A 22,694-nucleotide genomic window follows, 5' to 3' on the forward strand; every position below is an offset into this window, starting at 1 on the left:
TAGCTTATCTCTCCACGCTTCAGGCTCTCTGCCTTTATTCCTGATGAAGGGCTTTTGCCCGAAACGTCGATTTTACTGCTCCTCGGATGCTGCCTGAACTGCTGTGCTCTTCCAGCACTAATCCAGAAGACAGTGGGGGAGTTATAACGTCACTGGATGAGCAATGCAGATTAATGCCCCACTGTCTGATCTGGATCTCTGAATGAGCATCTCACTTAGTGCCATTTCCCTGCCTTTGTCTCCCATCTACCTAATTCCCTTTTGAATGCTCTGATTGAATCCTTCTCCACCACACTCTCAGACAACCTGATTGAAGTATCTAAAATGATAAGGGGCTTGGATAGTCAGTCTTTATCCCAGGGTGGAAATGTCAAGCATTGGGGGAAATTGGTTTATGGTGAGAGGGGGGTAAGTTTAAAGGAGATGTCCGAGTAAAGGTTTTTTTTTACACAGAAGGGTGGTAGGTGCCTGGACCATGCTGCCAGGGGAGGTGGTGAAAGCAGATACAACGGTCACGTTAAGAGGGTTTGAACAAGCAGAGTGTTGCGGGCTATGTGCAGAAGATGGGATTAGTTTAGTATGTCATCATAATCAGCATAGACATTGAGGGCTGAAGGGCCTGTTCTTAGCTGTACTGTTCTAGCCTGTCTGTTGTATGTTCTTTCCACCTCGGCCTTTAGAATATTCAATGACATCGCCGCCTCCACCTTCTGAGGTAGAGAGTTCCAAAGTTGCACAACCGTCTGAGAGAGGAAAAAAGAAATTCCTAAATTCTATCCTAAAAAGGTGACCCCCCCAATTTTGAAGTAACGTCCTGTAGCTCAGCATTCACCCACACAAACAAGCATCCTTCCCCATCACCTTAGAAACAAGCCCCAGCCTATCCAATCTCTCCTTATAAGCAATCCACTCAGTCTGCATATCAATCTCATAAACCCCCCTCTGAATTGCTTCCAATGCATTTACACCCTTTCTTCAATGAGATGGAAACTGCACTGTATTTGAGATGTGGTCACAATGTACAAATGTACAGAATACTGAGAGGCCTGGATAGAGTGGACATGGAGACGATGTCTCCACCAGTAGGAGAGGCTAGGAGCAGAGGGTCTAGAGTGAAAGTATGACCCTTTAGAACTAAGATGAGGAGGAATTTCTTCAGCCAGAGGGTGGAGAATCTGTGGAACTCGTTCCACAATAGTCTGTGGAGGCCAAGTCATTGGGTGTCTTTAAGCCAGAGACAGATAGGTTCTTGATTGGTAAGGGGATCAAGCGTAGGGGGACTAGGCAGGAGAATGGGGTTGAGAAACATATCAGCCACGATCGAATGGGGGAGCAGATTCGATGGGCTGAATGGACTAATTCTGTTCCTATATCTTACAGTCCTATGGCGTATAATCCTTACTTTTATATTTAGGATTTCTTGAAATAAATGCTAGCATTCCATTTACCATTGTAACCACTTGCTGTGCCTTCATACTAACATTTTGTGATTCTTCCAGAAGAACAACCAGAATTCTCTGCTCCTCAGAATTCTTTAGTCATTGTCCACGTCCAGACTATCCATGCCTCTCAGTATTCTGTAAGGTTGTACATTGAGACCATATCTCAAATATAGTGCAGTTTCCAACTCCAAATGCTTTGCTTTCTTTCAGTCCTTCCTGCCAAAGTGACCAAGTTCACATTCTCCCACACTGTACACCATCTGCCAGATTTTCACACACAATCAATATCAGTCCGACTCCTGCCCTCTCACCTAAGTTATTGATAAGAATTGTAAAAGGCTGAGCCCTGTGAGATTCCACTTATCAAATCCATGCAATCTGAAAGAGACCCATTTAGGCATACGCTGTTTTCTGTCAGGCAGCTATCTATGTTTATACTAACCTGACGAAGGACCAGTGCTCTGAAAACTTGTGATTCAAATGGACTATAACCTGGTGTTGTGTACCTTCTGACTTTGTCCACACCAGTCCAACACCAGCACCTCCACATCAAATGTTAGATTATGCTGGAGTATCCTGAAGTGGGAGCAGTTTCTCCCAACTTACTCCATCCAGACCTGTCTGATTGTGAATGCATAGAATCTCTACAGGCCATTTGGCCTATCAAGTCTGTACTGACCCTGTTCCCTAGATGCTGCCTGACCTGCTGCGCTTCTCCAGCAACACATTTCCATGACAGAAAACAGCGTATGCCTAAATGGGTCTCTTTCAGATTGCGTGGATTTGATAAGTGGAATCTCACAGGGCTCAGCCTTTTACAATTCTTATCAATAACTTAGGTGAGAGGGCAGGAGTCGGACTGATATTGATTGTGTGTGAAAATCTGGCAGATGGTGTACAGTGTGGGAGAATGTGAACTTGGTCACTTTGGCAGGAAGGACTGAAAGAAAGCAAAGCATTTGGAGTTGAAAACTGCACTATATTTGCGCTTCTCCAGCAACACATTTCCATCTCTGATCTCCAGCATCTGCAGACCTCATTTTCTCTTCGCTGTTTTCTGTCAGGCAGCTATCTATGTTTATACTCACCTGACGAAGGACCAGTGCTCCGAAAACTTGTGATTCAAATGGACTATAACCTGGTGTTGTGTAACTTCTGACTTTGTCCACACCAGTTCAACACCAGCACCTCCACATCATATGTTAGATTATGCTGGAGTATCCTGAAGTGGGAGCAGTTTCTCCCAACTTACACCATCCAGACCTGTCTGATTGTGAATGCATAGAATCTCTACAGGCCATTTGGCCTATCAAGTCTGTACTGACCCTCCATCTCTTCCTCATAACACTGCATTTCCCACGGCTAACCCACCAAACCAGCACATCCCTGGGCACTGGGTAATTTAGCATGGCCAATTTACCCTAACCCGCACACCTTTGGACTGTGGGAGGAAACCAGAGCACACGTAGGAAACTGAGAATGTCTGTGTGGAGTTTGCACAGTCTCCCGAGGCGGGAATTGAATCTGGGTCCCTGGCACTATGAGGCACTGAGCCACTGTGCCACCTCTAACTACCAGATCTGTTCTTTTCAAAGGAAACTATCTTTACAGCTGAGGTATCCCCTCCCTGAAACCATTCTTGGAAACCTCTGACACCCTGTTTCATATCTTCACATCCTTCCTGAAGTGCACTGCTCTGAAGAGGCTAAAGCCTCTTATCTAAGTGTCACCTGCTCTTGCACCCCATTACAAGGCTTAACATGCAGTGTACTTTAATTAACTGTTCTCTCAACCAGTCCTGTTACTATCTAAGGGATCCCCATTACTAAAGATAACTTCTGGAATCTAAAGCTATCAATCAAATTTAAATTCCATCAATTGCCCTGGTGTGATTTGACCCCATGTCTCTTGAGCATTATGTTTGGCTCTCAGATGATCAGGGTCAGTGATATTACCACAATGTCACCGTTCCCATGATTATGGGCTACAGCTGTAAATGGCAGTGACTGCTTAGGGGACATCTTTTCTGAGCTGAGTCCTTCCCAGCAGCTGTACAGAGCGGGGCTCGGAGATTGGAGGGGATCACTTACTTACTTCAACAAAGGGAGGATCTCATAGTTTTCAGCTGGTTCTTGTTTGCCGAACTGGTTACATGGGAATGCGAGGATGATAAAATCGTCTCGACCCAGCTCGTCCTGTAGTGCATTCATTCCTACAGACGAAAAGCACATCTTATTCTGAGAACATTTCAAGTTTGTTCATGAAATGGTAAGATCAGGCCGATGAGTCTCGCCCTGTAGCTAATCAAGTGAGCTGGTTTGTCCTGGATAGTGCCAAGCTTCTTGAGTGTTGTTGGTGCAACCCCCATCCAGACAAGGGGGGAGTATTCCATCACACTCCTGACTTGTGACTTGGGCAGGCTTTGGGGAGTCAGCAGTTGAGTTACTTGCTGCAGTATTCTTAACCTCTGAACTGCTCTTGCAGCTGATGTATTTATATAGTATGTCCAGTTCAATTTCTGGTCAATGGTCACCCCAGGAAGTTGACTATGTTGGTAACATTATTGAATGTCAAGGGGCAGTTGTTAGATTGTCTCTTATTGGATATGCTCTCTGCCTGGTATTTCTGTGGCATGAATATTATTTATCACATGTCAGTTCAAACACGGACTGTTTCTGTATCTGATGAGTTGGGAATGGTGCTGAACATTGTGCAATTATTGGCAAACATTCCCAATTCTGACCTTATGATGGAGGGAAGGTCATTGATGAAGCAGCTGATAACGGTTGAAAATATTTGATGAGCTTCTCAACTAGCCAACTTTCAGTCATTTGGTTTCTTCAGTCAGTTCTGCAGAAGGTGTGGTGTATGTGGATTTCAGTAAGACATTTGATAAGGTTCCCCACAGTAGGCTATTGCACAACATACAGGGACATGGGATTCAGGACGATTTAGCAGTTTGGAACAGAAATTGGCTAGCTGAAAGAAGACAGAGGGTGGTGTTTGATGGGAAATGTTCATCCTGGAGTTCAGTTACTATTGGTGTAACTACTAGCAAGGATCTGTTTTGGGCCCACTGCTGCTTGTCATTTTTATAAATGACCTGGATGAGGGCGTAGAAGGATGGATTAGTAAAATTGTGGATAATACTAAGGTCAGTGGAGTTGTGGATAAAGCGTAAGGATGTTGTAGGTTACAGAGGAACATAGATAAGCTGCAGAGCTGGGCTGAGAGATGGCAAATGGAGATTAATGCAGAAAAGTGTGAGGTGATTCACCCTTAACAAGAGTAACTGGAATGCACAATACTGGGCTAATGGTAGGATCCTTTGCGATGTGGATGAGCAGAGAGATCTTGGTGTCCATGTGCATAGATCCCTCAAAGTTGCCACCCAGGTTGATAGGGTTGTCAGAATCTATGAGGTCATGCTGTAGCTGTACAAAACTCTGGTGTGGCCACACTTGGAGTATTGCGTATAGGTCTGGTCACCGCATTATAGGAAGGAGATGGAAAGGGTTCAGAGGAGATTTACTGGGATGTTGCCTGGTTTGGAGGGAAGTTCTTAGGAGGAAAGACGGAGGAACTTGACGCCATTTTCGTTAGAGAGAAGGTTGAGAAGTGACTTAATTGAGACTATAAGATAATCAGAGGATTAGATAGGGTGGACAGTTAGAGCCTTTTTCCTCAGATGGTGATGACTAGCATGAGGGGACACAGCTTTAAATTGAAGGGTGATAGATATAGGACAGTTGTCAGAAGTAGGTTCTTTTCTCAGAGAGTAGAAGGCGCGTGGAATGCCCTGCCTGCAACAGTAGTAGACTCACCGACTTTAAGGGCATTTAAATGGTCATTGGATAGACATTTGGATGAAATGGAATAGTTTAGGATAGATGGGCTTCAGATTGGTTTCACAGGTTGATGCAATGTTGAGGGCCGAAGGGCCTGTACTGCGCTGTAATGTTCTATGTTCTAAGTGTCATACTGGACTCAAAATGTTAACTCTGTTTTTCTCTCCACAGATGCTGCCAGACCTGCTGAAGTTATCCAGTATTTTCATTTCTACTTTGCAGTATTTATTTGGCTTTTCCAGTATACATGTAGATTAAAATGCACCATGATTATCACTGTGCCTTTCTGACAATCCCTTGTTATTTCATCCTTTATACCCCTCTCTTTAGTTATAACCAGCCACTGGACAGACTGGGGTTTATTTCCTTCGAATCGAGAAGATTGAGAGTGGGCATGATTAAGGTTTATAAACCTGTGAGGGCCATAGACAGGAAGAAACCTTTCACCTTGGAGGAATCAATGACTGGGGTGGCAGAGCATAGGTTTAAAGGAAGGGGCAGGGGGTTTAGATGGGGATGTGAGGAAAAACCTTTTCACCCAGAGGATGGTGGGGAAGCTGGAACTCACTGCCTGTAAGGGTGGGAGAGGCAGAAACCCCCATGGTGCTGATGAAGTACTTAAATGTGCAATGGTGATACCAGGACACTCAGGCTATGGGCCAAGTGTAGGAGAATCGGATTAGAATAATGATTTTTGACTGGTGCAGGCAGGATGGGTCAAAAGGCCTTTCACTGTGCTGTAGATTCCCATGACTTTATGAATCCACCTTACCATGTGGTCATTGTCATGAATCTATACAGCACTCGCACCAGTGACCTCCTGCCAATATCATTTCTCATTTCAACTGCAACTCTTTCTCCAGCTTAGTTTCCTGAACACAGGCATCCCTTCACCTTCTCCTAAATTCCTAACTGCCCTGTGACCTCTGAGCAGCACCACTCCATGCCATCATTCAGCCTTGTCTATGTTATAGCTACTAAACTGTATTCATTCATTTCTATTTGTGCTCTCCTATTTCAGTTTGACTGAGGTATATTCAGATACTGGGCGTATAGTTTCAGTCATTTACTCTCTTTGTAAACTTCAGTCTTATCTGTTGGTTGATTCTTGGATTTGTGCCCTCTCTCTCTCTCTTCCTTAGAGACAAAAAAAGTGCAGATGCTGGAATCCAAACTGGACAAATAGAGGCTGGAAGAACACAGCAAGCCAGGCAGCGTCAGGAGGTGAAGAAATCAATGTTTCGGATATAACCCTTCTTCAGGAATGAGGTTCTACCCAAAATGCCAATTATTCCACCTCCTGATGTGCCTAGCTTGCTGTGTTCTTCCAGCTTTCTGCTTGTATACTCACTCTCTTCCTGTCATGGTCAGTCGATTATTGCCCATATTAATACCTTTCCCTGTGCTCTTGTTCCTACTTTTTAACATGACCACACCTTCCCCAGATTGTGATTCATCTTGCCAAACCTGATTCCTTACCCCCACTATTCATAGAGATATACAGGATAAAAACAGACCCTTCAGTCCAATTCGTCCATGCTGCCCAATACATCCGAACCTAATTTAGTCCCATTTGCCAACATTTGGTCCATATCCCTCTAAACCTTCCTATTCATATACCCATCCAGATGCCTTTTAAATGTTGTAATTGTACCAGCCTCCACCAGTTCCTCTGGCAGCTTATTCCACACACCCACCACCCTCTGCATGAAAACGTTCCCCTTAGGTCCCTTTTATATCTTCCCCCTCTCATCTTAAACCTATGCCCTCTAGTTCTGGACTCCTCTACCTCAGGGAGAAGGCCTTGTTTGTTTACCCTATCCATGCCCCTCATGATTTTGTAAACTTCTATAAGGTCACCCCTCAGCCTCTGACACTCCAGTGACAACAGCCCCAGCCTATTCAACCTCTCCCTATAGCTCAAACCCTCCAACACTGGCAACATCCTTGTAAATCTTTTCTGAACCCTTTCAAGTTTCACAACAGCTTTCCGATAGGCGGGACACCAGAATTGCATGCAATATTCCAACAGTGGCCTAACCAATGTCCTGTACAGCCACAACATGACCTCCCAACTCCTGTACTCAATACTCTTGACCAATAAAGGAAAGCATACCAAACGCCTTCTTCACTATCCTAGCTACTGGCAACTCCACTTTCAAGGATTAAAATCTCCACCTCTCCAGTTAGGAAGCAAGAACACCAGCTCCAGCAGAGTTCAGGGAGAGATTACCTTATTGGTTGTGCTCCCATTTTCCCCAGGAGTGATTAAAAAGGGAAGCCAAGTGAGCACGAGGGAGAAGGAAACAGAAGGATAAAATGCTGGCGGGAGATGAAGTAGGGTTGGAGAAGGATTAGGTAACATATTAACTAGGATAGCTCACTGCTGATTCCCAGCACCAGGCACCCAGGTTTGATTGCAGCCTCAGGAGACGGTGTGTGGAGTTTGCACGTTCTCCCCGTGTCTGCACGGGTTTCCACCCACAGTCCAAAGATATGCAAGTTAGGTGGATTGGCAATGGGAAACTGACCATAGTGATCAGGGATGTGTGGGTTAGCCTAAGAGAAATATAGAGATGGGTGGGGTTGCTGGATGGGATGCTCTTTGGAGGATCAGTGCAGACTTGATGGGCTGAATAGCCTTGTTCCGCACTTTAGGGACTCTGGGAGTAGGTCATTCAGCCCCTTGAGCATGTTCTATCATTTATAATAATCATGGCCAATCATAACTCAGTCTCAACACCATTTTCCTGCCTGCTCCTCATAACCCTTCAACCTGTTACTAATTACAAATCTATCTCCTCCTTTAAATTTATTCAGTGTCTTAGCATCCACCACACTCTGGAGCAGTGAATTCCGTAGATTCATGACCCTCACAGAATGAATTCCTCCTCGGAGCAAAGACGTGCAGGTTAGGGTGGACTGGCCGTGCAAAATTGCCCAAAGTGTAGGTTCGGTGGACTGGCCACGGGAAATGCAGGGATAGAGTGGGTCAGTGTAGGATGCTCTTTGGAGGATTGGTATGGACTAGATAGGCCGAACAGCCTGCTTCCGCACTGTAGGGATTCTGTAAATCATCTGTTCAAATTCATTTGCTCCTCAGACAGCGCCTTCCAAACCCACGACCACTTCTGTCGTGCACTTGGGAACACCACCCACCACCTGCAAGTTCCACCCCACTCACCACCCTAACTAGGAAACATATCACTGTTCCTTATTTGGGTCAAACTCCTGGCACACCTTCCCTACCGGCATTGTGGGTCAACCCACCGCAAGTGGACTGCAGTGATTTAAGACGGCAGCTCACCCCCACCTTCGAGGGCAACTAGGGATGGGCTGTCAATGCTGGCCAGCCAGCGATGCCAAGTCCCAGAAATAAATTTTTAAAAAATCTGTTTTAAATCTGCCAAAGTTGGAAGTCACATGACACTAGACTATAGACCAACAGGCTTATTTGAAATCCCATGCTTTCGGAACTCTGCCCCTTCGTCTGTGCCCTTCCTTCCACTTCAACTGATGAAGGTGCAGTGCTCTGAAAGCTTGGAATTTCAGATAAACCTGTTGGACTATAACCTGGTGTCAAGAGACTTCTGACTTTGTCCACCCCAGTCCAACACCGGCACCTCTGCACCAATAAATCTGCCAACGCCTACGATGGATGGAATATAATTGTCAGCACAGTCAGTGGAGCTGCAGGTCATCCTCACCCTTATATTGGGGCGTCAGGCCTCAAAATGTGGCGACGTTGACGACCAGGATTAGCTTTCCCGCGTAGTCATGAAAGGAGATGTTTCTGCTTCCGTCTATAGTTGTTGCTCCATAGTCATGGAGCGAACCAGGGGCTGAGCTGTTGCAGTGAGAAGTCTGGAAACAGAAAGGATAAAGGAGGTTTACTGTCACTTCTCCCCGCAACCTGCTGCTGCACCCAGAGCAACCTGCACCCCCTGGCGCCCTGGCCATAATCTATAGAAATCAGGAAGAATACCGCAAATTCAGGAGAGAGACGAAGGCTGGAATGATGAGGAAGTGATGACTGCAGATGCTGGAGATCAGAGTCAAAAGGCCTGGTGCTGGAAAAGGGCTTATGCTCAAAACGGCGACTCTCTTGCTCCTCAGACGCTGCCTGACCAGCTGTGCTTTTCTAGTGCCACAGTTTTCAACTAAGGCTGGAATAAGGAAGGCTAACAGGAAAGGATGGAATGCTTCACAGAATCCCTACAGTGTGGAAACAGGCCATTAGCCCCAACAAGTCCCCTCCCAAGAGTAACCCACCCAGACCTATTCCCTTACCCTATTATCTTACATTTACCGCTGACTAATGCGCCTAACCTACACATCCCTGAAATACAATGGGCAATTTAGTATGGCCAAACTTTGGACCTTTTAACCTGAACATCCTTGGACTATGGGATGAAACCGGAGCACCTGGAGGAAATCCGCACAGACACGGGGAGAATGTGCAAACTCCACATAGACAGTCGCCCAAGGCTGGAATCAAACCCAGGTCCCTAGTGCTATGAGGCAGCAGTGCTAACCACTGAGCCACCATGTTGTGCTATAACACACAGTAAAATGTTCTTCAGACACATTAATGGTAAGATATTAGTGAAGGATAGAGTGGAGTCCAAACAGAACAAACAATATAAGCTGATCATTGAAGCAAAGGATATGGCAGAGTTATGGAATGGGTACTCTGCTTCTGCCTTTAGCAAATTTGAAAATGGTGACAATGGTCCAGTTGAAAATGTGGGTGTTGAGTAACTGAGCAGTATAGTGTTAGATAAGAAAGAGGTGTTAAAAAGCCTGGCAGCACTCCAGGGAGAGAGGTCACCGAGTTCAGATGCGATACATCCTGGATTGCTGAGAGAGAGGTAAGGGAGCAAATTGTGGAGCCATTGACAGAAATTCTCCAGAGCTCTGTGAACACAGGATTAGTCCCAGGGGGGCTGGAGAATCGTAAATGTGACACCTTTGTTTAAGAAAGGGAGAGAGGATAATCCAGGAAACTACAGACCTACAAATCAGCGTGACATCAGTAGTGGGAAAACTAATGGAGGCCATAATACAGGATAGATTGGAGCAAAATAAGCTAATACTTGACTATCAATATGGCTTTGTCAAAGACAGGTCGTGTCTGACAAATGTAATTGAGTTCTGTGACAAGGTGGCACAGATAGTGGATGTTGTATATTTGGACTTTCAGAAAGCATTTGATGCAGTGCCATCTGGCAGGTTGGTTGGCAAATTAGGAATGTTTGGGATTGATGGGTCCTTGATAGCATGGATTAGAAATTGGTTAAAAGTTAGGAAACCCAGGGTATGTATTGATAGGCATTTCTCAGACTGAGATGGAGTTGAAAGTCGTGTTCCCCCAGGGTTGGTGTTGGGACCCTTGCTTTTTCTGATTTATATAAACAATTTGGAGATGGGTGTTGATGGCAAAATCTCTAAATTTGCAGATCATTGAAGCAAAGCTAGGGAGAATAATGAACAGTGATGATGATGCTGAGCAGCTTCAGAGGGACATTGACAAGTTGGTGAAATGGGCAGGCACTTGGCAGATGAATTTCAATGCAGAGAAATGTGAGGGAATGCATTTTGGTCCAAGGAACGCAGAGAGACAGTACAGGCCTCAATGGGACAACTCTGAGGGGAGTACAGGAGCAGAGGGACCTCAGGGTTCACGTACATGATTCTCCGAGGTGATCAGGCAAGCTGAATCAGTTGTTACGGCGGCTTATAGGATCCTTGGGTTTATAAATAGAGGTTGAGAGGATAAAAGCAAGGAAGAGATGCTCCCCCTCTATAAATCATTGGTCAGACCACAATTGAAGTAAAATGTTCAGTTCTGAGCACCTTATTTAAGGAAGGATGTTAAAGCCCTGGGGAGAGTGCAAAGGACATTTACTAGAATGATACCTGGAAAGAGGGATTTTAGGTACAAGGAAAGATTAGAGAAATTGAGTTTATTCTTATTGGAACAGAGAAGATTAAGAGGTGACCTCCTTGAGGTGTTTAAAATTATAACCATTTTGACAGGGTAAAGAAGATTTTTGTGTTCCCATTAGTTGGTACGTCAGTAACTAGGGGTCACAATTTCAAGATTGTTAGCAAGAGAGCTAGGAGTGAGATGAGGAGAAAGGTCTTTACTCAGAGAGTCATTAGGATTTGGAATGCACTGCCTGAGGGAATGGTGGAGGCGATTCTATGGAACATTCCAAAGAGAGCTGGATACATATTTGAAAGTGATGAATTTAGAGCATTACAGAGATAGGGCTGGAGAGTGGGACTAGCTGGGTAGCTCTTTCATGATCTCATCCACGTCCTGCACCTCCGCCCTCAAACCCCAGCCCTCCAACCGCAACAAGGACAGAACCTTGTTGTCCTCACCTTCCACCCCACCAACTTCCGTATACATCGCATCATCCTCTGCCAGTTCCGCCACCTGCGCACGGACCCCACCACCAGACATATATTTCCCTCCCCACCCCGGTCCGCTTTCCATAAAGACCGTTCCCTCCGCGACTAACTGGTCAGGTGTCGCCACCCTACAACCCACCCTCCTGTCCTGGCACCTTCCCCTGCCACCACAGGAATTGCAAAACCTGCACCCACACCTCCCCCATCACCTCCTTCCAAGGCCCCAAAGGAGCCTTCCACATCCATCAAAGTTTCACCTGCACATCCACCAATATCATTTATTGTATCGGTTGCTCCCGATGCAGTCTCCTCTACAATGGGGAGACTGGATGCCTTCTCACAGAGCGCTTTATAGAACATCTCCGGGACACCCGCACCAATCAACCCCACTGCCTCGTGGCCCAACATTTCAACTCCCCCTCTCACTCTGCCATGGACATGCAGGTCCTGGGCCTTCTCCACTGCCACTCACTCACCAATTGAGAAAGAATGCCTTACCTTCTGCCTCGGGACCCTTCAACCCCAGGGCATCAATGTGGACTTCACCAGTTTCCTTATTTCTCCTCCCCCCATCTTAGCCCAGTTCCAAACTTCCAGCTCAGCACCGTCCTCGTGACCTGTCCTACCTGCCAGTCTTCCTTCCCACCTATCCACTCTACCCTCCTCTCTGACCTATCACCTTTTCAGCGCCACTCTAATCTTGACTCTGATCTCCAGCATCTGCCGTACGCACTTTTGCCTAGCTCTTTCAGGAGCCAGTTACAGACACGATGGGTTGAATGGCCTCACTCCGTACTGTAAAATTCTATGATTCTATGCATCCCTTAACTTATATCACTGAAGAGGACACGCTATTTGATCATTACCAAATTGCTGCTTGCTGTGCACAATCAGGCTGCTATGTTTGCTACATTACAACATTGCCTGCACTTCTAAAGGACTCCATTCACTGTAAAAGTCTGACAGACACCTAGATGTTGGTGAAAACCGTGTTGGAGAAATGTAACTATCAGCTCATGGACATTTACAACACAGAAGACAGACCATTCGGTCCATCACGTATGTACTGGTTGACAAAGATCTGACTACATGAATCCTATTTCCAGCTCGTCGCCCTTTGCCCTTGAGAGTGCAGTTATGCAACTGCATATCTAAATACTTCTTAAATGCAATGAGAATTTCTGACACAACCGTCCTTTCAGGCAATGAATTCCAGACTCCCATCACCTCTAGGTTAACTCAGAACCTCCAGCTCGCCTCCTGGCCTTCTACCTTTCTGGTTACTGGTCCCTCTGCTAATCAAAAAAGTGTTTTCCTATCCACTCTATCCTTGCAGATTATAATCTTATGCACCTCCATCAAGCCCTCTGTCAACATTCACTGCTCTGAAGAAAACAAGCCCAGTCTACACAATCACTCCTCATGGTTCAGACCATTCAGCCCACACAGCATCCTGAAAGCAGAAGACAGCAGATGCTGGAAATCTGAAACCAAACCTTTCCAGCTGTGGGCTATTTCAATGAACCATTGTGCTCCCATTTCCACCCCTGGCATGCTACAGTGTTCTAACAAAGTTCAATGCAAACTGAAGAGGTAACACCTCATTTTCCACAGAGACACTTTATAGCCTCTAGGACTCAGTACTGAGTTCATCAACTTCAGAACATGGTCTCTGTCCTCCATTGCGATAACTGTCTTGCTCTCAACAACAGACCCATTCTCTTACTTTCACACCTAACATTGCACCTATATCTTCCCTTTATCATGCACAGACTAGATGGGCCAAAGGATCGCTTTTGGTCTCTGCCCATTGAAGTTGCCATAGTCCTACCAGACCATAGGGCTGCTCTCTCATTAGAGAGAAATGACTGGTGGTGCTTTAACCTGAGGGTCACCATGCCTCAGGCGAGGGGAGAGGTTGAGAAGGACAGTTCTACATGGTAACCTCAGCCAGTGCCATGTTGTTGACATCACTCTGTATCCAGTCAATGGAGCTAATCAACCCCCTAATTCTGACCATTAGTACTCCCGTTGTCTTTTGTTCTGAGGCACCTCACCATCTGTTCCACTCGCTCCTCCTACCCCTCGCTATCTGTTCCACTCACTCCTCCTCCCCCTCGCTATCTGTTCCACTCACTCCTCCTCTCTCTCTCAACAATATAGAAATTTCGCTGAAGAAGAATCACACTGCACTCAAAACGTTAACTCAGTTTCTCTCTCCAAGATGCTGCCAGACTTACTGAGTTTCTCCAGCACTTTGTTTTTATTTCAATGTCCTGATGAACCTCCTTTGTACCATCTCCAGTGCATTCACATCCAGAACTGTAAACTGTGGTCCAGCTTTGGCCTTACCAGCTCCAACCTAACCTCCCTGTGACTCGGCTAATTCCATTTACCTTCTTAACCACCTTTTATTATTATTAATGATTTAATAATATTTTAATACTTCAGTAATTGCAAGAAATCTGGATTCATTCTTGGGATAGTGACTGGGTGTACACGTGCTTGTGGTCAAGGGTTTAAATCCCAACATGGCAGATGGTGAAATATGAATTTGGTCAAAATCTGGAATAAAAAGCTAGCCTAATGACGACCATGTAACCACTGCTGATCGTTATAAAAAACCATCACCAATGTTCCCTTTAGAGAAGGGGATTTCCTATCTTTACCTGGTCTGGCCTAAATGTGAGTCCAGACCCACAGCAACGTAGTTGACTGCAATTTTCCTGTGGAGAACTGGAGGTCAGGAAAAAATACTGGATCACGTCAGCAATGCCCCTAACCCATGAATGAAAGTATATGTCTTTAAACAGCCTTCAGGTCTGGGCATGAAGGAAAGACAAAACACGGAGATCAATGGGGCACGGAAGTGGGCCTAAAAATCAAAGAAATGTGCATTTTTGTAGCACCCTTCACTGTCTTAGGATGCCCCCAAGATGTTTTACAGCCAATAAAGTACGTTTTTGAATTTAATCACTGTTGCAACATGAGAAGCAGGAGTTCAAATTGTACACAGCAAGAACCCATAGGCAGTATGGCTGGCTCAGCTTTTTTTCCGCCCATTGATGTCACTTGAAGGATGACTGTTAATCCAAGGGAATTGGAAGAAGGGTTTTACCTGACAGGAGCTGTGGGATCCTTTCTTCCACCTGGGAACGTAGACAGCATCTTGACATTAACATCTCACCTGAGGTAGGCAGATACCTCCGGCAGTTCCAAACTGCCCTGGGGGTGAGGGAGAGCTTGCAGGAGCTACTCCAATCTCTTGGGAGGTAACTGAGCCACTGAGAAGCCAACACAGTGCCTGCTCCTCAGGCATTGGGTTGGGGATGTTGGCGTTGGCAATGTTTTGATGCAAGGATTGACTCAGGGCTGTGAGTTTCTCTTGTGGGTCTTCATATGATGGGATCATAGGATACAGGAGCAGAATTAGTCCATTCAGCCCATTGGGTTCACTCTGTCATTTGATAATGGCAGATGTTTCTCAACGCCATCCTCCTGCCTTCTCCCTGTAACTGTCGTTCCCCTTTACCAATCAAGACCCTACCTATCACTGTTTTAAATACACTCAATGAGTTGGCCTCCACAGCCCTCCGTGGCAATGAGTTCCACAGATTCCCCACCCTCTGGCTGAAGAAATTCCTCCTCATCTCAGTTCTAAAGGGTCCTCCCTTCACTCTGAGGCTGTGCCCTCGGGTCTAGGTATCTCCTGCCAGTAGAAAGACCTTCTCAAAATGTCCACTCTATCCATGATCTTGTATTCTGTCAGTCTCAGTCAGACCCTGCTCCCATCCTTTTAAACTCCATCGAGAATTGACCCAGAAACCTCAATCACTCCTCATGTGACGATCCCTTCATTTCTGGGATCATTGTTATAAATCTCCTCTGGATCCCCCTCTCCAAGACCAGCATATCATCCCCTAGATATGGGGCCCAAAATTGCTCACAATATTCCCATTGCAGTCTGACCAGAGCCTTGTATAGCCTTAGCAGTATATCCTTGCTCTTGTTTCTAGCCCTCTTGAAATAAATGCTGACAGGATACCCCAAATCGTTCAGCCTCTGGGTGAAGGAGGATGAAGTCGCTCCTTGACTTCTTTCCTTGGATGGTTTCAACAAGAGTAATTTAAAACAGATCCTTTTCTTCCTGGTTACCTTGCTCCCAGACCAGATGAATTTTGGTTTGGAAAAGGAGCCAACAAAACCAGGCTTTGAGATAATAAAAGAATGTGTTTATTAATTATTAAGTCTGAGTGCAACTTTGTTTGATGCGGGGCCTTGGGGGCTCTGTGCACATGATCTTGACGGGTTGGTGGTCAGCTGTGGGTAAGCAGAGGGCGGTTAGTGTGTGGAATGAGCTTTCTGAGGAAGTGGTGGATGTGGGTACAATTACAATGTTTAAAAGACGGATGGATACGGGTTTGGTACATTTTGGCGCAGCTGTTTGGGTGCCGGCGTTTTGGCACGGCCATTTGGGCGCCAAACTTAGTTGCACCAGCCCATTTGGCAACGGACATTAAGGCACTAAGAACATTTCTTTATATGTAAATCTGTCTGTATGGACAGCTTTGGTGTAACAAAATTTAATGTTTTTATTTTTCAATAAAGTTACAGTTTTAAAACTTTTCAAAGTTCTACCTTTGAGTGATGATGAATCAATCAACCTTTTTTTCCTAGCACCAAAATGTCTGTCACCAAATGGGCTGCGCCCAAACGGCCATGCCAAAACGCTGGCACCCAAATGGCTCATACTCTACAGTCACGGGTCCAACCAGGCAGTTGGTAGAACGAACCTTTAGTGAATTAGTCATAGAGATGTACAGCATGGAAACAGACCCTTTGGTCCAGAAGGTAAAGCTAGTCTCAGTGATTGTGCCCACTAAACCATCATCGATGGCTGTAGAGACCCCATCTGGTTCATTAATGTCTTTCAAGGAAGGAAATCTGTCATCACTACCCAGTCTGGCCTAATGTGATTTTTAAAAAATGTGGTTGACCCTTAACTGCCCTCTGAAGTGGCCAAGCAACTTCAGGGGGCAAATCGGGACGGGCAACAAAGGATGACCCTGCCAGAAGTGTCCACGTCCTGTCAAAGAATAAGGAATTAAAAGTATCAGTGAGAGGTTTGGGAGGCATGGTGGAGAGAGAGGGATGGAACTTAGAAAGGGAAGCGACAGAACCGGAGAGAGTTATAAAACCAGAGAGAGAGTGTGAGCTGTGCCAAGCGAATGTACTGAGCTTGTTTGCTTGCACACACTGCTGATAACACTTATCTTAAACAGTTGCCACCAAATGGAAGTCAGAATGTTTATATCCTCTGTTTGTTTTGTCACTGCCTCAAGAACTTAACTTGTGGGGAAAAAAAGTCATTTCCTGATACAGTCTTCCTTATTAGAGGCTGTAAACAACAGGATGACAATTGCAGGCAGTATCTCATTCAGGAACAACCAGGTGCCTGACTGTCTCCTATATTGTCTAACTACAGGCCTGGCTCATGAAATTATGGTCCAGTTTTGGCTGGTTTAGTGCCTGACTGTGTTTATTAGATTACAGATGAATTAGGTCAGGTTGATCTGTGTGCGTCACCGAAATATTTCTGCATTTCAAGCTGGAAAACATGCCAAAGCAAAACTCTGATTTACCGCACTGGAGAGGTTTTAGTCTCCACTCTCATGACATTGGTTTCCTGACATGCCCATATACCCTCCAAAGAAATATCTGTAAAATAACATTATCAAAAAGGACCTGGCTAGGGAATAATTTGGAGATTTGGTGGTGTAGTGGTCCCTGGAAAAACCGGGAACATGAGTTCAAATCCCAGCCACAGCAGCTGGTGAAGTTTAAATTTGAATAATTAATCTGAAATGGAAGTGGTAGTCTCACTAATGGTGACTATTGCTATTCAATTCCCATCTCATTCACTAATGTCATGCAGAGAAAGGCCATTCAGCCCATCGAGTCCACAGTGGCCCTCCAATGAGCTTCTCACCCATACACAGACCCTAACCCTATTCCGGTAACCCTGCATTTCCCATGGCCACCCCACCTAGCATGCACATCCCTGGATATTATGGACAATTTACCATGGCCAATTCACCTAACCTGCACATTGTTGTCCTTCAGGGAGGGAAACCGACTGTCCTATACAGTCTAGACAAGCAGGAGGCTAGGAGAACAGAGCAAGCATCAGGAAGTGGAGAAGTCAATGTTTCGAGTATAACCCACCCCCAGTCCTGAAGAAGGGTTACACCCGAAACATTGACTTCTCCACCTCCGGCTGCTGCCTGGCTTGCTGTGTTCTCCCAGCCCCATGCTTGTCTACTTTGGATTCCAGCATTTGACTCGTCCTATATGGTCTGGTATGGATCTGTCTCAAATATGACACTTCCACTATCATGTGAGTGGCCTAGAGCTGTTCTCTGCGATGGCCTTGGCAGCGGCTAGGTTCAAGGGCAGTAAAGGGGGTGGGTAATAAACTGCAGTCTTACCAAACATCACATGATGTGGCAAAGTTTAAACAAAACCCCAGGGTTTGTTTTCCTTGGAGAAAGAGATTTGATCGAGGTGCCAAGTTTACATAACGTGGGCAAAGAGAAGTTGCTTCATTAGCTGAGGAGATAAGGACTAGGGGACATGAATTAATGCGTTGTGCAAGAGCTTCGGGGTGGGAATTGAGAGGATGGATTTCTTTAAACACTGAGCTGTATGACCTGGGATCCCCTGCCCCTGAGGGTACTGCAGGAGATGTTTAACAATGTCTACAGGAAAGTGGATGGGTACTTGAGGACAACAAACTCATTGGCCTGAGGAGATGGGACAGACTGGACCGCTCTACACATATGGACTCGATGGGCTGAGTGGCCTCCTCCTCTGTCTTTAATGACTCAATGATAACTGCTGCAACATTTTATACTGAGACACATAGGAAGAGGTTCAGGCGATGAGCAAAAACTCAACGAAAGAGGTAGATTTTAAAGGAGGTTCCTAATGTGACAGAGTCAGAGACAGAGAGATTAGGGAAGACTTCACATCTGAGGCACAACCCCTGATGGTAGATTCATCCCAGAGACTCATTGGAGTAGCAGCAGCAGCAGCAGCAGCAGCAGCAGCAATCTCAGACTTGTAGCACTGGAATCCTCTTCAGGGGTTTGGAAACAAGGATAAAAATTTTAAAATCAAGGTGTTGGCTGGTCAGGAAGCCAGTCTATGTATGTCAGTGAGCACAGGGCTGATAGGTGCACAGAGCCTGGTATGAGAATGGGAGGTGGGCAGTTGAGGTTTAGATCACCTTAATTTAGAATAGAATTAGGCTTATTATTAACTCAAGTTACACAAGAACAGGAGTACAGTAAAAAGTGTACAATGTCACCAACACGCTGTCATTTAAGGTACAAATCTTAGCTACAAGAAAAAGAGAAGCGAAATGTTACACTACATTTCAGGTATACATACAGATCGTTCTTCTATAACATGACAATTGTGTTCCTCTGTAACATTGTGCTATAGAAAATCGCGCTCAGGAAATTGCTATAGAAAATCGCCTTGTAGAAGATCGCTAACTAAAAGTAGCTATACCCGTTCGGTAGAAAGTTTGCGTTATCTAAGCAACATCCACAATTCATCAATTGCGTTATAGCCAATTCGTGCTGACGAACCGCGTGTTATAGCAGAACGACCTGTAGGCTAAGTTAGGAAGGTAAGAAATAAAGATAAAAGGATAGAAATGACAGCCTTTCTACAGATGGTGTAAATCAGGAGGTGGCCAGGGAGCATTGGATATTCAGATCTGAGGGTTGTAACGATGTGGCTGAGTGGTTTATCGAATAGGGACAGCAATGTACTGCATTGTGGAGGTAAACATTTGCCGTCTTGGCAATGGAGGGCATCACTAATAGTTAATACCAACTTTTCTGGCCTTCCAACTGAAATACTGAGTCTTTGTTGACAACCAGCAGATCATTTTGTTTCATTTATTCACAGATTGTAGGTTCACTGGATTGGATCCGCATCTATTGCCCATCCCTAATTGGTCAGAGTGGTCTGGAGTTACAGGTAAAGGCAGGCGTTTCCTCCCCTAAAGGACTTTAGCGAACCAGACTCTCTGGACAATTGACTCTTAAGTTCAATTTGTTTTTGTTGATCTGAAATTCCACCATCGGCTGTGGCAGGATCTGAACCACAGCATTAGCAGGGTCTCAGGATTAAGAGTCTAGCGACAACACCATCCCTCCCTTAAATACTCATGTGCCTCTAATGGTGTGTTAAAGAGGAACAGAGGAATGAATTAGAAATAATAAGCACCATGACACTCCTGCCTCGTACCAATGCGGAGTATTTATCAAATAACAGAAGCTGTTGAACGAAAGGATATGGAGATGGTGGGTGAATGGGGCAAAAAGTATCCACAAGAATGGACCAGATCCAAAAGGTTACGGCTTCCAGGAACAGGCTAAAGATTTTTAAATAAAATTATGAAAATGTAGACCTAGAAAAAATAACGTTTCCATTGACAGGGAGACAAAAGCAAAGAGCTACAAAGAAAAATTATCCAATCAGGAATTCATAAACAAGGTTTTGATGTAAGCTCTTTAGAATGTGGAACTCGATACTGCAGGGTGTGGTTGAGGTGTACAATGTAGGTCTAATTAAAGAGAGGTTAGACATACGTTTGAGTGAGAAAGGAATAGGAGGCTGTGCTGTTGGTGTGGGACAAAGAAACAACACGGGAGGAGGGTCCTGAAAGAACAAGCCCCAGCATTGACCGGCTGGGCCCACTGGGAGCAGTGGGTGAGCCAGGAAAAGAGTTCTGTGGACATACTGTTCTCCTGTCAATAATGCTGTCTGTCCTCAGTTCTGAGGACGTGAAAGTAACTATAAACAGGGAATAGAAAATCGGGGAGGGTTGTAACAACTATTGGTGTGGCGTGGGAGGGATGGGAAATTGGAGCTATACAGCACGTAAACAGACCGTTCGGTCCAACTCATTTAAGCTGACCAGGGTTTCCCAAACTAAACTAGTCCCGCTTGCCTGGGTTTGGCCTGTATCCTTCTAAACTTTTCGTTTTCATGTACCTGTCCAAATGTCTTTAATTGTTATTGCATCTACCACTTCCTTCGGCAGTTCATTCCACACAAGAACCACCCTCTGTGTGAAAAATTCACCTCCCCCGGGTTCCTTTTAAATCTTTCTCCTCCCACATTAAAAATATGTCCCCTCAATTTGAACGCTCCTAACCTAGGGAAAAGACCTTTGCTATTCACTTTTTTTATGCCCCTCGTGGTTTTATTAACCACAACAAGGTCACCCCTCCTATGCACCAGTGAAAAAAGTCCCAGCCTATCCAACCTGTCTTTATAACTCAACCACTCCAGTCCTCGTAATATCCTGGTAAATGTTTTACGCACCCTCTTCAATTTAATGATAACCTTCCTACAGCAGGGCCACCAGAACTGTACACAGTACACCAAAAGGAGGGCAAAATGTTATTCTGCACAATAACACTCTCTGACAAATAAACCGTGGGTGGCACGGTGGCATAGTGGTTAGCACTGCTGCCTCACAGCGCCAGAGACCCGGGTTCAATTCCCGCCTCAGACGACTGACTGTGTGGAGTTTGCACGTTCTCCCCGTGTCTGTGTGGGTTTGCTTCAGGTGCTCCGGTTTCCTCCCACAGTCCAAAGATGTGCAGGCCAGGTGAATTGGCCATGTTAAATTGCCCGTAGTGTTAGGTGAGGGGTAAATGTAGGGAAGTGGGTGGGTTGTGCTTCGACAGGTCGGTGTGGACTTGTTGGGCCGAAGGGCCTGTTTCCACACTGTAAGTAATCTAAAAAAAAACCAGTTAGTCACACAATAAGATAGACTGAAGCTGGTGTTCACAGGCACATCAACTCACTGACTGGCACCTGTTGGTAAGGGTTTCATGTATCAGGACATCTGTACTGTTAAATCAAACATCAAATCTCACACCCAATCCCTCTCTGGCATCTCGGCTGGCACACACACGATGGGCAGAGTGTCCTCCTTTCGTGCCCTGATTTTTTTTCTAAATACCTATACAAGGGCAAATGCATGGGGATGCAGTGGGTGGGGAGGGCCAGTATGTGGGTAGTTCCACAGGAGAGTCATCACACACACACACAATAAGCCAAGCGACACTCTCCTGCACCGTGATGATTCAGTGGTACAATAAAAGGTCACTTTGACTGGGAGCTGGGAAGGAAACTGGATTTTGAGATATATTTTGAAGTGGCCGTGAGTTGGAGGGCAAGACGTGGAGAGGGAGACTAGCCTGGTCCAAAAAGGCAGGGGCTGAAAACCAAAACACAAGAAACCGTTTGTATTCCCTGTTAAGATTAAGTTATTAATTAAAAGCATAGACACATATTCCTAGTGAATCCAGAATAAAAGATTAGGGTCTAACCTGACAAAATATTAATGAGCCATAATGAAATTTAAGATAGAAATAAACATAGAACTGAAATGACAGATGAGGCATATTTAATTGATAAAAACTGTTGCTTTCAGTTGCTGTGAAGGTTAATAAAACTCGCTCTTCAGTGCCTGGTTAAAAACCACCTTTACCTGGCTAGCTCCTGCCTGTATCCAGCCCAGCAGGAGCGACAGCAGGAGCCCATACTTGTTCAAGGTGCCCATTATGGAAGCAGGACAGTCATCTCCCAGTCAGTGGCTCGGACTCAGTCACTCAGGACTCAGAATCGTTTGAACAAACATTGTCCTATTTAAGCACAGAGCAAAGTGAGTCAGGGCAGGAGACAGCCAATCAGAAACACACGGGTTATGTGTTTGTCTTTGTGTTTGATGTAACCCTTTCAATGCAGAATTAGTGAGCCCCCACGGCAGTGCTTTCAAATCAGATGTGTCAAAACACACCATAAAACACATGTGAATACTGACAAACATCCAGGGCACCACTATAAATGCTGGCACACTCCCCAGGACGCCCTGTCAATTCTGCCACACCCC

General features: G+C 45.4%; 2 protein-coding genes across 2 annotated transcripts in view; both read right to left on the minus strand.

Annotated features, from left to right (window-relative positions):
- The window catches only part of gpx3 (glutathione peroxidase 3), a 27,941-nt gene extending 5,499 nt beyond the window's left edge, over positions 1-22,442 (minus strand). Inside the window, exons 1-3 of the mRNA XM_043703092.1 lie at positions 22,293-22,442; positions 8,998-9,154; positions 3,537-3,654 (exon numbers count right to left, since the gene is read on the minus strand). Of these exons, the coding sequence (XP_043559027.1) occupies positions 3,537-3,654; positions 8,998-9,154; positions 22,293-22,364 (347 nt within the window). The 5' untranslated portion in view covers positions 22,365-22,442. The remainder of the gene's footprint in view (positions 1-3,536; positions 3,655-8,997; positions 9,155-22,292) is intronic.
- The window catches only part of LOC122556980, a 22,124-nt gene continuing 21,789 nt past the window's right edge, over positions 22,360-22,694 (minus strand). Inside the window, exon 5 of the mRNA XM_043704214.1 lies at positions 22,360-22,446. Coding sequence (XP_043560149.1) covers positions 22,414-22,446 — 33 coding nt within the window. The 3' untranslated portion in view covers positions 22,360-22,413. The remainder of the gene's footprint in view (positions 22,447-22,694) is intronic.

Source organism: Chiloscyllium plagiosum, chromosome 14 (genome assembly GCF_004010195.1).
Source record: "Chiloscyllium plagiosum isolate BGI_BamShark_2017 chromosome 14, ASM401019v2, whole genome shotgun sequence".
In the NCBI taxonomy this organism is placed as follows: Eukaryota; Metazoa; Chordata; class Chondrichthyes; order Orectolobiformes; family Hemiscylliidae; genus Chiloscyllium; species Chiloscyllium plagiosum.